Source organism: Hippopotamus amphibius, chromosome 1 (genome assembly GCF_030028045.1).
Source record: "Hippopotamus amphibius kiboko isolate mHipAmp2 chromosome 1, mHipAmp2.hap2, whole genome shotgun sequence".
NCBI lineage: Eukaryota > Metazoa > Chordata > Mammalia > Artiodactyla > Hippopotamidae > Hippopotamus > Hippopotamus amphibius.
The window spans coordinates 4,091,166-4,106,149 of record NC_080186.1 but is presented as its reverse complement, the minus strand read 5'-3'; the positions used below and the strand labels follow the sequence as shown (position 1 = coordinate 4,106,149).

Below are 14,984 nucleotides of genomic sequence, written 5' to 3'. Positions count from 1 at the left end.
TGGGACCCAGAGGGGGCCAGTTTGAGAGGAACAGGAAAACAGAATTGAGGGGACAAGGCCTGTGGAGGTAGGAAAGAGGAAGTAGTGGAGGAGGGGGCATTGGGGCTGGTGAGGAAGGATGGGGGGTTGGGGGGCAGGGATTTGGGAGCAGAGACACACTCTGCTGTCCCTTGGCCACCCCTTTCGGGCGGGGCTGGACACACACACACATTACACTCTTAGAGGCGCACACAAACTCATGTCTCATGCACACGTGCGTGTACCCGTGCACAGTCACCCATACAGATCTGATCACACTGAGGTCACATCATGCGGACACCCAATGCACAGAGCCCCAGGCATGTCCTCATATCACACCCTGTCCTCGCAGGGTGGCCGTGCCTCTCCAACAGGTGGGCCAACAGACCCACTGGTGGTCACTCCCATCTCAGCATGACTGCCATCAGAGTCCCGTGTGGCCTCATTCCATCCAGCACGCTGGCCCCCACATACCTGCAGTCACACCTAGTTCCACCTGCACGGGCCCCCAGGCTCACGTGAGACCACACGCAGGCGGGATGGGAACACCGCTGCCCCGGTTCACGCACACCTCCACGGGCAGCCGCCCAGCCTGCTCCGAGCCGAGCGTGCTCGAGAGTACATGTGCATGCCACCCACCCCCCCCCACCCCCGTCCCGGTGCCTGGGGGAGCCAGGGTGTGCACGCCCCTCCGCCCCTGGTGCCCGGCGGAGCAGGGCGCTGAGCTGCGGGTCGCCCCCAGGCCTTCAGCCGTGCCCACCGCATCGGGCAGAACAAGAAGGTGATGATCTACCGCTTCGTGACACGGGCCTCGGTGGAGGAGCGCATCACGCAGGTGGCCAAGCGCAAGATGATGCTCACCCACCTGGTGGTGCGGCCCGGCCTGGGCTCCAAGTCCGGCTCCATGACCAAGCAGGAGCTGGACGACATCCTCAAGTTCGGCACGGAGGAGCTCTTCAAGGACGACGTGGAGGGTGGGCGTCTGGGGTGCCGGGGCGTGGGGCGGGGCCCTGCTCGAGACACGCCCCTCCCAAGGCACCCCGCAGAGCGCCGTCTCTCCCTCCACTGCTCCCCCTTCCTGGCCGGGATGGGCAGGGCCAGGGTGGCCTCTCTGGGCGTTGCCCCCCAGCCCTGCAGCCCCCCTACCTCTGTCCTACAGGCATGATGTCTCAGGGCCAAAGGCCTGCCACGCCCATCCCTGATGTCCAGTCCTCCAAAGGGGGAGCCCTGGCCGCCAGCGCGAAGAAAAAGCACGGCAGCACCCCGCCAGGTAGGGGCCCACCCAGCCCAGCCCCCAGCTCCTCCTGTAGCCCAGATCGCTGTTGCTGGAGAGGAAGGGGCCCCCCCAAACCCGTCTGTCAGGTTCCCCTGCCTGCCCCCACCAGCCCCTCAGTTGGGTGCCTGCGGACTGTAGCTGGGTGGGCAGTGGGGCTGTTACACTCTCTGGGCACCGCGCTCCTCTGCTGTCAGCCCTGGCTGGGCTGGGAAGGGCCCCTGTCTGGAATCTGTTCCGGTGGGGGTCTCGCAGCTCTGCACCCTGTCTGTCCCAGGTGACAACAAGGATGTGGAGGACAGCAGTGTGATCCACTATGACGATGCGGCCATCTCCAAGCTGCTGGACCGGAACCAGGACGCCACGGACGACACGGAGCTGCAGAACATGAACGAATACCTGAGTTCCTTCAAGGTGGCGCAGTACGTGGTGCGCGAGGAGGATGGCGTGGTAAGCCCCGCCTTCCCCGCCCCGCCCTCCTCGACCACGCCCCTCCCGTCCGCGGCCCGCCCCCGCGGCCCCGCCCACTCGCGGCTCCGCCCCGGCCCGCACCGCAGCTTCTCTATCTACTCTGGGAAAGCCGATTATCCCCAAGGCCGCCTCCTCGGTCTCTCCCGTGTGGCCCCTCCACTTACCTCTCAACTTCCACCACTTCCACGCAGACCCTGGGTGCTAATTATTCTTCCACGTGCCAGTTTTCCTTTTAAAACTGGGAGCCTCCTGAGGGTAAGGGTAGGGCTTATTCAGTTCTGTACTCCAGGTCCTGGCACAAGCCCAGGACATGCTTGTGGAATGAAGGAAGGAAGGAAGGATGGAAGGAAGGAACGAATGAATGAATGACTGAGACAGGAGCAGGAAGAGGCAGAGCGGCTGGGGCGGGGGTGATCAGGGAAGGCTTCCTGGAGTAGGCAGGCTCTCCCCCTCCAGGGCGAGATGTGGGAAAGGCAGCGAGGCCCTGGGGCGGAGGCGCGCGCCGGCCCCGCCCTCACGGAGCCCGCGGCGCGGGTCTGCAGGAGGAGGTGGAGCGGGAGATCATCAAGCAGGAGGAGAACGTGGACCCCGACTACTGGGAGAAGCTGCTGCGGCACCACTACGAGCAGCAGCAGGAGGACCTGGCCCGCAACCTGGGCAAGGGCAAGCGCATCCGCAAGCAGGTCAACTACAACGACGCCTCCCAGGAGGACCAGGGTGCGTGGCCGCCGTGGGGGAAGGGCATCCCGGGGGCAGGAGGCCCCGGGGCCGGGGAGTAGCAGCCGGGTGGAGTGGCCTGAGCCGGGTGGCGGTGGGAGGGCTTCTTGGAGAGAGGGGGCTCGGGGGCAGGTGGGGTGTGGGGTGCTTGGGGGAACAAGGTGAGTAGTGGTCCAGTGACTTCACCACTAGCGGTGTGACTTCAGGCATGCCTCAGTTTCTCCATCTGTAAAATGGGGACGATGATGGTGTGAGGCCTGAGGATGTCGCGTAGGGTTGCAGGGGTTATAGGGGAGCCCATGGGAGGTACACGGTGGCTGTTTTCCTTGCCACTGTTCCTGGGCTGGGTGTGGGGGGCTCTGGTGGGCTTCTGCTTGTACAGCTCACTCTGCGCCCCTCTGCCTGACCCCCCACAGAGTGGCAGGACGAGCTCTCAGACAACCAATCCGAATATTCCATCGGCTCCGAGGACGAGGACGAGGACTTCGAGGAGAGGCCAGAAGGGCAGAGTGAGTCTCAGCGCTCGTGACCCTGGGCTGGGCCCAAGCTGTGTGTCGGGGAGCTGATGGACAGCTTGGGGGCCCCCAGGGCATCAGGAGGAGCATCCAGCCTCTGGAGTAGGTCCTGAAGGGTCCTGCTGTCTTGGGACGAGCTGGGGGGGCGGGGGGTCAGGGCGCCGGGCCCCGCTGAGGGGTTGTGGCGGGGCTGCTCCCCCAGGTGGACGCCGACAGTCCAGGAGGCAGCTGAAGAGCGACAGGGACAAGCCCCTGCCCCCGCTTCTCGCCCGGGTCGGCGGCAACATTGAGGTGGGGCCCGCCCGCCCCTGCACCGTCCCAGCTCCCCATCTCCCGGTTTATCTCACCCCCTCTCAGATCAAAGAGCTCACCCTGGCGGCCACCCCGGGGTGTGCAGGAGGGGCAGGAGGGCTGGGGGTCACGCTGGGTGTGGGCTGTGCCCCTTTGGGTCCTGCGCCAGCTGGGGGCCCCTGCCCTCTCCGTGCCCCTCCCAGCCTCCTCCCCTCCTGGTGCTTTGCTCCTCATCTCTGAATGGCCGGCTCCCTGCCCTGCCCAGGTGCTGGGCTTCAACGCCCGGCAGCGGAAGGCCTTTCTGAATGCCATTATGCGCTGGGGCATGCCCCCCCAGGACGCCTTCAACTCCCACTGGCTGGTGCGGGACCTGCGCGGGAAGAGCGAGAAGGAATTTAGGTAAAGGGGCTGCTGGTGGCCCAGGGTGGGGCCGCCAGCCCCGGAGCGGGCGGCTCCGGCTGGGAGAGCCAGCACGACGGGCGGCGTTTCCGCCAGGCTAAGGGCTTCTGGGGAACTCACTGCCTTCTGATGTCGGGGTGGCTGGGGCCCAGGCCTGGGCAGGGCTCCTTTGCAGAGAACACTGACCAGTCACCTCTGCTGGAGCAGCTGGTGTTCATGGCAGTGCAAAGGATCCGGGTTACCCAGGGCGAGGGCTGTCCCGGGAGGGTTCTCTGCCTGGGGCCCCCCTCTGCCTTTCCCCGGGGCCTGAGCCGGCAGACCTGGCTGGGAGGCAGGCGACAGGTGATGCTTCCAGCGAGGAGGTCCGCCGGGGGTCCTACCAGCCCTCTCAGAGGGTCCTGCTGGCCCCCCACTCCCTGAGCCCCAGTCCCCCCCACCCCAGAGCCTATGTGTCCCTCTTCATGCGGCACCTGTGTGAGCCGGGGGCTGACGGCGCAGAGACCTTTGCCGACGGCGTGCCCCGCGAGGGCCTCTCCAGGCAGCACGTGCTCACGCGCATCGGGGTCATGTCACTAGTTAGGAAGAAGGTGGGTGAGTAGCCTCTCCTGGCGGCCGCCCACGGCCCAGGTGTGCCCCTGGGGGGTCGGCGGGCAGAGGGCAGGTGCCTGGCTGTCCAGAGTCTGAGTCAGCCTGGAGAGATGGACCCAGAGTGCCTCTCCGGGTGGCTCAGTAAGGGGGTGGGGGCTTGTAGGCCAGGATGGCAGGTGGGGATGGGGTGGGGGTAGGGCCTGGCATGGGGTTTGTGGTCAGAAGTGCATGTGGCTTGGCCAGCCTCCGGTGGAGGCGGCAGCCACCCCAACCTTGGGACACACCCAGTCCCATGGGCCACCCTGAGGCCCTCAGTTCTGAGCTGCGACCACTTCTCTTCCGCCTGCCCCAGGTTCAGGAGTTTGAGCACGTCAACGGGAAGTACAGCACCCCGGATCTGATCCCCGAGGGGCCTGAGAGCAGGAAGCCGGGCGAGGTCATCTCCTCAGATCCCAACACACCAGTGCCCGCCAGCCCCGCCCACCTCCTGCCTGCCCCGCTGGGCCTGCCAGGTCTGGGCTCCGTGGAGCAGGGGAGGGCACCTGGGTCACAGGAGGTAGCAAGGCCCCAGGAGACCCCACGTCCTCCCACGGCCCACAGAGGATGGCCTCTCTACCCCCCAAAGCTTCTGCCTGCAGAAGTGTTGCTCCCCTGAGAAATTCTCTTTTTAATGATGACTTTGAGATGTAATGCACATATCACGGTATTCAATCTTTAGACGTGTATTATCCAGTGGTTTCTAGTATCTTCATAGGATTGTGCAGCCATTGCCTCTAATTCCAGAACATTTTCAGCACCCCAAAGAGAAACACATACTCGTTAGCTGTGACTCCCCATTCCTCCTCCTCATATCGTCCCCTGGCAACCACTAATGTACTTTCTGTCTCTTTGGGTTTGCCTTTTCTGGACATTTCGTGTAAATGAAATTATACACTGTGTGGCCTTTTGTGCCCGGCTTCTTCCACTGGCATATTTTCCAGGTTCATCCATGCTATAGGGCATCAGCACTTCATTCCTTTTTTGTGGCCGATTAATAGTCCGTTGTTCGGGTAGACCACATTTTGTATATCCACGCATCAGCTGATGGATTTTGGGTTGTTTTACCGTTTGGCTGTTGTGGATAATATTGTGAGCAACATTGCTATGAACTTTTGTGTTCAAGTGAAAACATGTGTTTTCATTTCTCTTGGGTGTATAGCTAGGAATGGAATTGCTGGGTCACACGGTATAATATTTTAAGGAAATGCTAAACTTTTTCACCGTGACCACACTGTTTTACGTTCCCACCAGTCACATGTGTGGTACCAGTTTCTCTACGTCCTCACCAGCACACATCTGAACTTTTGCTTCCAGCCGCCCTAGTGGGTGTGAATGGGCATCTCCCTGTGATTTTGATTTGCATCTCTGATGACTGAAGATGCTGAGAATCTTTTCACGTGCTTCTGGGCCATTTGTGCATCTTCTTTGGAGAGATGTCACTTCAGGTCCTTTGTGCTTCTTTAATGGCTTGTTTGTCTCTGAGAGTCTTTTTGGTGATTCGTGTATTTTTCCGGGCAAAACATCTTCTTCCCTCAGTCAGGCCCGTCAGGCCTGGGGCATCCTGACTATCCCAGGTGACAGGTGAGGCCCCAAGAGGCTCAGCACCTCTGAAGACATCCTGCTTCTGGCACAAGTGCGCTCTGGAGGTGGACACGCCTAGTTTACTTCCTGGCCCTGTTTGCCCGTGGGCAAGTCTCTTACTCCACAAGCCCTGTTCCACATCACGGATGAGAGCCCTGTTTTCTCATCTGTGATGGGGAACAGGGCAGTGACCACGTCCCAGGGCTGCTCGAGCACACGGGTCACTGGTCCTTTGTGGCATCAAGAACTGACTCAGTGTGAGGAGGCACGTGGCCAGTCAGCCACTCCTGAAAGCCAGGACCACACCCAGCCACCCTGGCTCCCAGTCTGGGCCTCCACCCACCTCACCTCCCTGCTTCCAGATGGGAAGTCTACCCGCCCCCCGCATGTAGCTCTGTCCTGTCGGCCCCTGGCTTTGGCCTCACTGGGCCCAGGGTCCTCCAGGGCTCCCCACACTGCAGGCCTGGCCTGGGCTCTGTGGCTCACCTGGTTCACCTGTCCGTCTGGAGTTGCCTGGCCCCGGGTCCTCTCTGACTCCCCATTTCCTGCCCTTCTCCTCCTCCTCGCCCCAGCCTTCCTGTCTCACCCATCTTCCTTGGTCTTTCAGACAAAATGGAAGCCCAGCTGGGCTACATGGATGAGAAGGAGCTGGGGGTGCAGAAGCCAAAGAAGCCCCCAGAAATCCAGGTGCGGAAGATGCCGGTGTCTGGGCCCCTGCGCGTGTGGGATGGAGGCTGGGTCTGGGGACCTTCCCAGGCCTTACCCAGGCAGCTGTAACCTAGGCCCCCTGGTTCCAAGATCGAGTCTCGGTGTCTGGGGAGTGGGTCGGGAGCAAGCTGTGGGGGTCGGGAGTGTGGGTTCCGAGCCCTGCGCCCCTTCCCTGCCTCCACTCCTGTGGAGGCCCCAGGCCCGCAGCTGCCGAGTCTGTCCTCCTTAGGCCCTGCCGGCTGCCCTGGACAGAGTGGAGGGCGAGGACAAGCACGAAAGCTCTGATGGCAAGGAGAGGGCCCGAGAGGAGCGACCGGAGGAGACGGAGAAGGCCCAGCCCTCCCCGGAGCAGCTGCTGAAAGGTGCCGGTTTCCCCCCGATGCAGTGTCTGGCCTGGGCCAGAGAAGGGCAGCCAGGCCGTGCTCTACCCTGTCTCTCCCTGGGCATCGCTCTGTCCTAGCGCCATAGGTCCCAGGGTGAGGGGGGTGCCAGGGGCTCAGTTCTCTACACGTGGGCTTTAACTTGTCCTACTGTACAGTTTGGGGGTTATTGGGCTACGTCTTTTTATTAGTGATTTCTGAATCAGTTGCCTTGTGGTCTGAACACATGAGTCTGTATGATTTTTTTAAAAAATATTTATTTGCATTGGATCTTAGTTGCGGCACGCAGGATCTCTTAATTGCAGCATGCGGGACCTTTAGTTGTGGTATGTGAACTCTTAGTTGCGGCATGTGGGATCTAGTTCCCTGACCAGGGATCAAACCCGGGCCCCCTGCCTTGGGAGTGCAGAGTCTTAACCACTGGACCACCAGGGACGTCCTGTGTGGTATTGTTTCTATATGATATTGTTGAAACCTGCTTTCTGGCTTAACGTGGTCAGATTGTGTAAATGCTCACGTGGGCTTGAAAAGAATGTCTGTTCTTTCGTTGCTGGGTGCCAGTTTCTGGATATATGCATTATATCATTATAGTTTTCAGATTTTTTATATCCTTACTCATTTTTGGTTTGCTTTGATCAGTCACGTCTGAGAGACTTGTGTTAAAATCTCTCACTGTGATTGTGGGTTAGTTGCTATCTTTGTAAGGCCAGATTTTGCTTCGTATAGTTTGAGATTGGGTTGTTACGTGCGTTTTGTTTTAGGTTTTTAATGCTTTTCTGGTGAAGTGTTTATTTATTATGTAATAACTTTCTCATCCCTCCTGGTACTTTCTGCTTTAAGGTTTGTTTAGGCTGGCTTGGATTAAACTTACTTTTGTGTAGTATATACTTGGTGTATTTTTTTTGGGTTTTGGCCCCGCCACTCAGCATACGGGATCTTAATTCCCCGACCAGGGATTGAACCTGGGCCCCCTGCAGGGGAAGCGCAGAGTCCTAACCACCAGACCGCCAGGGAAGTCCCATACTTGGTGTATTTTTTCTATCCCTTTACTTAAATGTATAAATAACAACTTTACTGTAATATAATTCACATTCCATACAGTTCACCCATGTAAAGTGTATTATTCAGTAGTGTTTAGTGTATATGCACAGGTTTGTAGAATCATCAGCACAATTAATTTTAGGACATTTTCATCGTTTCAAAGAGAAACCCTATGCCTGTTTGCCCATCTTCTCCCCCCACCCCCAGCCCCTGGCAGTTACGAATTTACTTTCTGTCTCTACAGATTTGCTTGCTCTGGACAGTTCATATCGATGGAGTCATAAAATAAATGCTCTTTTATGTGCGACTCCTTTCACTGAGCACAGTGTTTTCCAGGTTTATCTGTTTTGTCCCGAGTATTGGAACTTTGTTCGTTTTTGCTGAATAACATTCTACTGTGTGGAGAGACCACATTTTACTGCTCCCTTCATCAGTTGATGACCGTTGGGGTTATTTCTGCGGTTTGGCTTTTATGGATAATGCTGCTGTGAGCGTTTGTGTGTAGGTATTTGTGTGGACGTAGGTTTCAGTTTCGTTGGGTATATACGTAGGAGTGGAATTGTTGGATTGTGTGGTGACTCATATTTTGAGGAACTGCCAGGTTGTTTGCTGCAGTGGCTGCACCACCTTACATTCCCACCAGCAGGGTATAGATTTCTGATTTCTCCACATCCTGGCCAGCACGTGTCGTTATCTGTCTTTTTGGTTGCAGCCATCCTAGTGGGTGAGAAGTCGTCGCGCAAGTGGCTTTGATTTGTATGGCATTTGTGTCGCCCTTCTGTGTGAAGATGTTGAGTGTCTTTTCAAGTGTTCTTGGCCGTTTGTATATTTTTGTTGGAGAAATGTCTTTTCAGATCCTTTGTCCATTTTTTAAACCGGGTTATATGTCTTTTTATTATTGAGTCAAAGAGTTCTTTATAATACATATTCCACATCAGATATGGTGATTTGCAAGTATTTTCTTCCATTTCTTAATTTTTAATCTATCTGTGTAATTAAGTTTTAAGTATATCTTTTGTAAGCATTATATCATGGGATTTGTTGTTTTAAGTCTAATCAGAGAGTCTACCTTGTAGCTGGCAAGTTTAATCTTTTTTTTAAATAAATTTATTTATTTATTTATTTATTTATTTATTTATTTATGGGCTCTATTGGGTCTTCGTTGCTGCACACGGGCTTTCTCTGGTTGCGGCGAGTGGGGGCTACTCTTCATTGTGGTGTGCAGGCTCCTCATTGCAGTGGCTTCTCTTGTTGTGGAGCGTGGGTTCTAAGCGCGTGGGCTTCAGTATTTGCGGCACACGGGCTCAGTTGTGGTGCATGGGCTTAGTTGCTCTGCGGCATGTGGGATCTTCCTGGAGCAGGGATCAAACCCGTGTCCCCTGCATTGGCAGGCGATTCTTAACCACTGTGCCACCTAGGAAGTCCCGAGTTTAATCTCTTTACATTTATTGTAATAGAATAGCTAGGTATTTGGGTGAATTTGTACTCTCATTTTGTGCTCTATATCACCCTTGCCTTTTCTTCTTTTTTCTCCTGACATCCCTTGGATTGATCAAATTTTCTTTCCATTTCCCCTTTTCCCCTCAACTCCTTTGGAAAGTTTACATTCAATTCTATTTTGGACTCAAGTTTTTAATGTCACCTCCTGAATACTATAAGGACTGTAGGCAACTTTAGCTCTGACCTATTCCCTTTTCATTTTTCATGGGCTGTTGCTTATTTCTAAACTATAATCCTGATTTAGATCTTCTCACATTCTTAGCAGTTTTGTGTTTGCTTGTTTGTTCATTGTTGCTTTGTTCAATGTCCTTCTTCCCAAAATATACCCTTCAAAGGTTCTTTCAGCAAATTTCTGTGGATGGCAAATTCTCTCACTGTGTCTTATTTTTCCTTTACATCTTATTGTATTTTTCTTGAATAATAGTTAGCAAAATTCAGGGTGGGATAGGGGTTTTCCCTCAGCACTTGAAGATGTTATTTCTTTTGTATTCTGGCTTCCATTGTGCTGAGAAGGCTGCTCTCAGGGTAATTGCGTGTCCTTTGTAGGAAACCTGCCTTTCTATCTTTCCTAACACAGAAAGACCATTTTTAAGATATGCTGTTTGTCTTTGGTCAAGTGCAGTTTCACTACAATGGAAGTTTTATTTATCCTGCTTGTGACTGACTGTGATTCTTAAAGCTGAGTATTGTGTCTTCTGTTGGTTATGGGCCGATTCTCAAGTCATTCCCTCTTTGAATGTTATCTCTCCTCCCATTATGTTTATTTTCTCCTGGCATTCCTCTTACTCATGGATTCATTCATTCACCCAGCAAATACATATTGAAGGGTTGCTGTGTGTGGAGGGCTGTCCTCGGCGCTGGGGACACAGACAGTGAACCAAGGCCCAAGCCCTCACGTGGGATTTGTATTCTGCTGGGGGACCCGGGTGACCAGCAGTAAACACAAGTAGGTCTTGTTCAGCCACAGGCTGCAGTGCGACGAAGAAAAGAAAGCAGGTACAAGGTTTGTGAAAGTTGGGGGCGGACATGTGTTTCACATCTTTTACTTTTTTGTTTCTTGTTTCTCTGCAAGGCTTTTTGAGTTATCCTCAGATCTAGCTTCGGTTCCTACCTTCTTTATACAGCTGCTTTTAACCTATTTGTATTATTTTCTTTGGTTGAAAAACAAATGATTACATATATAGCAGCATGAAACAACACCCGTGTAGTAGCTCACAGTTGCGTGGGTCAGAAGTGTGGGGTGGTGTGGCAGGGTTCTCTGCCAAGGGACTTGCAAGGCTGAAGTCGAGGCATTGGCTGAGCCAAGTTCTCATCTGAAAGCTTGGGAGAAGATTTGCTTCCAGGCTCACTCTTGTTGTTGGCTGACTTCAGCTCCTTGGGGTTGGACTGAGGCCCCCTTTCCTTGCTGGCTCTCAGCTGGGGGCCATTCTTAGCACCCAGAAGCAGCCCACGTTACTTGCCACGGGGCTCACTCCATCTTCAAGCCAGCAGTGGTGCACCACGCCCCCTCAGGCTTCAGATCCCTGATGTGCTTTCCTGGGACCATTCAGGGAAAACTCTGCTTTTAAAGGGCTGGTGTGATGAGGTCAGGCCCACCTGGATAATCTCTCTTTTAAGGTCACCTGTGCCTCATGGCATGACCTGCCCAGGTCACATTCGCATCCCGTCACCTGTCTCATAGTATCCGTCACACAGTCCTGAGGACTATGCACAAGGCTTCTTCTCCAGGGCCAGGAAGTCTTGGAGGACATCTTAGAAATCTGCTATGAAACGTCTAAAATGTTAGCGACTGTGTATTTCATTTCTAGAAGTTTTATCCGGCTTTTTCTACTTCCTTTTCTTCTGGACTTGTCTTTTCCTCTGGATTCTCTTCCTTCTTTTCTCTCTGTCTGGCTGATGGATATTGTTTTCTGGATTCATTTGGGTGCATCTTCATCAGGGATTGTTTTATCCATGAGAACCCACGTCACTTGGGTAGCAGGAACGTCTTCCCTTCTAATTCCAGAAGCCCAGGGCCTAGTGGCCTCCTCAGTGGCCTGGCTGGTCTGGGACCAGTCCTTATGGCACAACTCAGATTCCACAGCCTACACACCTTTGTGTTGAGCTTGGACCCTCACTGGGGGCTTTCTGCCCCGACATTCCACGTGGGAACCAGGCTTCCGCAGCTTGGCCGTGAGCTGGTGGACGGAATTTTCCCTCCTTCGCAGAGAGCACAGCCGGTGGGGGGGTGTTGGCTTATCAGTTTAACTCCAGTTCTCTGCATCTTTGGGACTTGCAGCCTTGTCCTTCCTGTCTGGTGTTGAGACACAGCTGGAAGCCCCCCAGGCCTCTCCCTGGTGTCCCCTCCCTCTCTGCTCAGGCCCCCGGCATATGCTTCTTGAGCTTTTAGTTTCCCTTCATTCATGGCGCCTGACAATTTCCTTTTCTTATTGTGCGTGCACCCATGTGTTTTTTTTAACATGATAGATTTTGCTGGACATTTCTGGGTGTCTGTAAGAGGGCTTTTGTGTTAAGGAAGGCCTGACCTGTGGCCAGAACTTTGAGTCCTCTGGTAATCATTGAGGTAGGGAGGATTTGGGGACTGTGCCTTGAGGAGTTTGGGGGGAGGGTCTGCTGGGATGGGTGGGTGGGGTGAGGTCCCGCCCCCACCCTGTATCCCCAGGGGACCCTCCCTGATGGCACCTGTTGAACTTCTGAGTAAGACGATGGAGAGGATTCCATGCGTGGCTGAAGCACTGTTGGGAAGCCTCTGCCCTTCCGGACCCCTCCCCGCTCTGTGAACAACCTTTTTTCTTGCAGAAGAAGTGCTTCCTGAGAAGGAGAAGGTTCTGGATAAGCTGGAGCTGAGCTTGATTCACAGCAGAGGCGACAGCAGTGATTTCAGGCCAGGTTTGGGGCTCTTGGGTGTGCTCTGTCTTGTGTCCCTTGGTTTCTCGAGGGAACCACCTGGATCCTCTTGGGCCTCCTACAGCCTCCTGGGTGCCGTCTCCTTGGCCCTGGGCTCTTATCAGAGCTGCTGGGTGGGAGCCTGGACTCCCCAGCCCCTCAGGGGATAGACCCTCCACCTCTCCTCTCCTGATGCCTCCTGTGGCCCCGGCCGCCACCAGGAGGAAGGAGAGCTGGTCATAGAGTGTGGCCTAGAGCATTTGGGGTTCAGCTGGCAGCCGAGCCCTTCCAAGTGCTGGAATGTTCCAGAACAGTCGTCCCCAGATCAGAGCTCCAAAGCGTCACTGCCATCCTTTAACATAAGCTGCATTTTCACAGTCCCCCCACCCCTTCACCCCCTGTTCCCAGGTGGTCCTGAGTTGGTGGGGGTGGGGCACTCAGGCCCGGAGCAGTCCTCCCTGGTCAGGATGGAGAGAGGGGGCTGCTGGGTTGTCTGTTTCAAATCCCTTGGGGCAGTGAGCCCCTTGCGGGTGGGGAGATGTGTTTCCCACTTGCCTTTGGGTCCCCAGTGCTTGGTGGAGAGCGGCCCCTGGGCAGTGCCTTTGCCATGGACGAATGGAGTTGGGTCTGTCCTCCCACAGATGACACCAAAGGCGAGGAGAAGGAGCCCATTGAAACACAGCAAAATGGTGACAAAGAGGAAGATGAGGAGGGAAAGAAGGAGGACAAGATCGGGAAGTTCAAGTTCATGTTCAACATTGCAGACGGGGGCTTCACAGGTACTAGGGTGGGGCCATGGGCAGAGAGTTATGGCTGTTTGTGTCACAGGCTTCGTGACAGTGGGTCCCAGGAGTCTGGGTGGATGGTTATATTATACTAACGTGTGAATGGTTGACAAAAATTCATGGTAATCCATCCGTCCCAGTAACACTGGAACAACCTCTCGGGGTGGGAGATGGGGGGTAGTGAGGGAGAGGCTTTCCTAGGCCCACCTCTATGGGGGGCTGGCGGACACCTCATTCTGCTTCCCTTGGTTGGCTTCCCAGAGCTACACACACTGTGGCAGAACGAGGAACGTGCCGCTGTGTCCTCGGGGAAAATCTACGACATCTGGCACCGGCGCCATGACTACTGGCTACTGGCGGGCATCGTGACGTATCCTTGGCCAAGCTGGGCAGGACTCGGTTCTGTTCCTCTGTGGACCTCAGGGAGGGATGTGGGCTTTGTGGGGGTGAGGAGTCAGGGGCCGGTGCTTCTGGACCAGGTGCCCAGGACCCTTTCCTGGTGACGACGACGGTGACCGTGATCGTAACAGTAGCTTGTCCCTTTATACTCACTCCACCCTCACAGCAGCCTTCCCACAGAGTCACTACTATAGTCCCCAATATACAGAGGAGGAAACGGATGCTCAGAGAGGCCAAGTGACTTGCCCAGGGACACACAGCCCTTCCATCTGACTCCACAACGAAAGCTCCTAATTCCTCCCTGATACAGACCTCACCTCCTCTCAGTGATGACACCCGAAGGGTGCGTGACCATTTAGGAGAACTGTCATTCATTCATTTATTTTTCAATTTCATCTTCACTGATCACCTAGCATGTGCCAGGCATGGAGGGAGGAGGCAGCCGTGAACAAAACAGCCCTGGATCGCTGTCTACCTGGAGCTCACATCCGACTGGGGGTGGATGGTGAAGCGCATAAATTAGCAACGTGTGGGGTGCAGTGGACATGATAAAGGGGGGATGGGGCACAGGGAGCTTTGGGGGTGGGGGTGGACTTTAATGTGGGAAGGTCAGAGAAGGTGGCATTGAGTGCAGACCTCCCAGAGGCAAGGTGAGGGCCACGCAGCTACCTGGGGAGAGCCCCCCAGCAAAGCCGACCTTCGTGACGCCTTGAGTGGGGCTGGTTATTGTAACGAGAGGTGGAAAGTTGTAGATCAGGGGTCTGCAGGCCTTTCCTGGGAGGCGCCAGGGAGTGCATATCAGAGGACTCCTCCACTCTGCCATGGTAGCAGAAGAAGCCACGATATGTAAACCCACAAGTGTGGCTGTGTTCCAATAAAACTTTATTTACAAAAACAGGCTGTGCGCTGGGTTTGGCCTGTGGGCCGTAGTTTACTGATCCCAGTCGTGGAGGTTAAGATGCTTGGAGCCAGCCTGCCTGGGTTCAAATCCGGACCCTGCCTCTCACTACCTGTGGGACTTTGGGCAAGAAGATGTTGTTATGTTTCTTGGTTCCCTGTGAAGGCTCTAGGGGAGGCCCCTTCCTTGCCGGTGCCCAGCTCCTGGTGGCGGCCGTCAGTCCTTGGCGTCCCTTGGCTTACAGCTGCACCATTCCGGTCTCTGCCTCCGTTGTCACATGGCCTTCGTCCCTGGGTGTGTCTGTGTCCAGATTCCCTCCTCTTATAAGGACATCAGTCACTGAGTTGGTGTCCACTCTACCCTAGGATGACTCTTTCTTAATTTGATTACACCTGCAAATACCCTGTTTCCACATGGGGTCACAGCCACAGGTGCTGGGGGTTAGGACTTGGGCATTTCCACCCTCTGGGTCTGGGGGAGGAAGGAGTTCATCCA

At 55.2% G+C, this 14,984-nt stretch overlaps 1 protein-coding gene across 1 annotated transcript in view; it reads left to right on the top strand.

Moving 5' to 3' along the window:
- Positions 1-14,984, top strand: part of CHD5 (chromodomain helicase DNA binding protein 5) — a 60,419-nt gene that overhangs the window by 41,619 nt on the left and 3,816 nt on the right. Inside the window, exons 23-36 of the mRNA XM_057744315.1 lie at positions 761-992; positions 1,178-1,288; positions 1,569-1,741; positions 2,305-2,479; positions 2,896-2,988; positions 3,197-3,285; positions 3,551-3,684; positions 4,127-4,271; positions 4,625-4,784; positions 6,500-6,579; positions 6,830-6,962; positions 12,321-12,410; positions 13,049-13,186; positions 13,454-13,562. Coding sequence (XP_057600298.1) covers positions 761-992; positions 1,178-1,288; positions 1,569-1,741; positions 2,305-2,479; positions 2,896-2,988; positions 3,197-3,285; positions 3,551-3,684; positions 4,127-4,271; positions 4,625-4,784; positions 6,500-6,579; positions 6,830-6,962; positions 12,321-12,410; positions 13,049-13,186; positions 13,454-13,562 — 1,862 coding nt within the window. The remainder of the gene's footprint in view (positions 1-760; positions 993-1,177; positions 1,289-1,568; positions 1,742-2,304; positions 2,480-2,895; positions 2,989-3,196; positions 3,286-3,550; positions 3,685-4,126; positions 4,272-4,624; positions 4,785-6,499; positions 6,580-6,829; positions 6,963-12,320; positions 12,411-13,048; positions 13,187-13,453; positions 13,563-14,984) is intronic.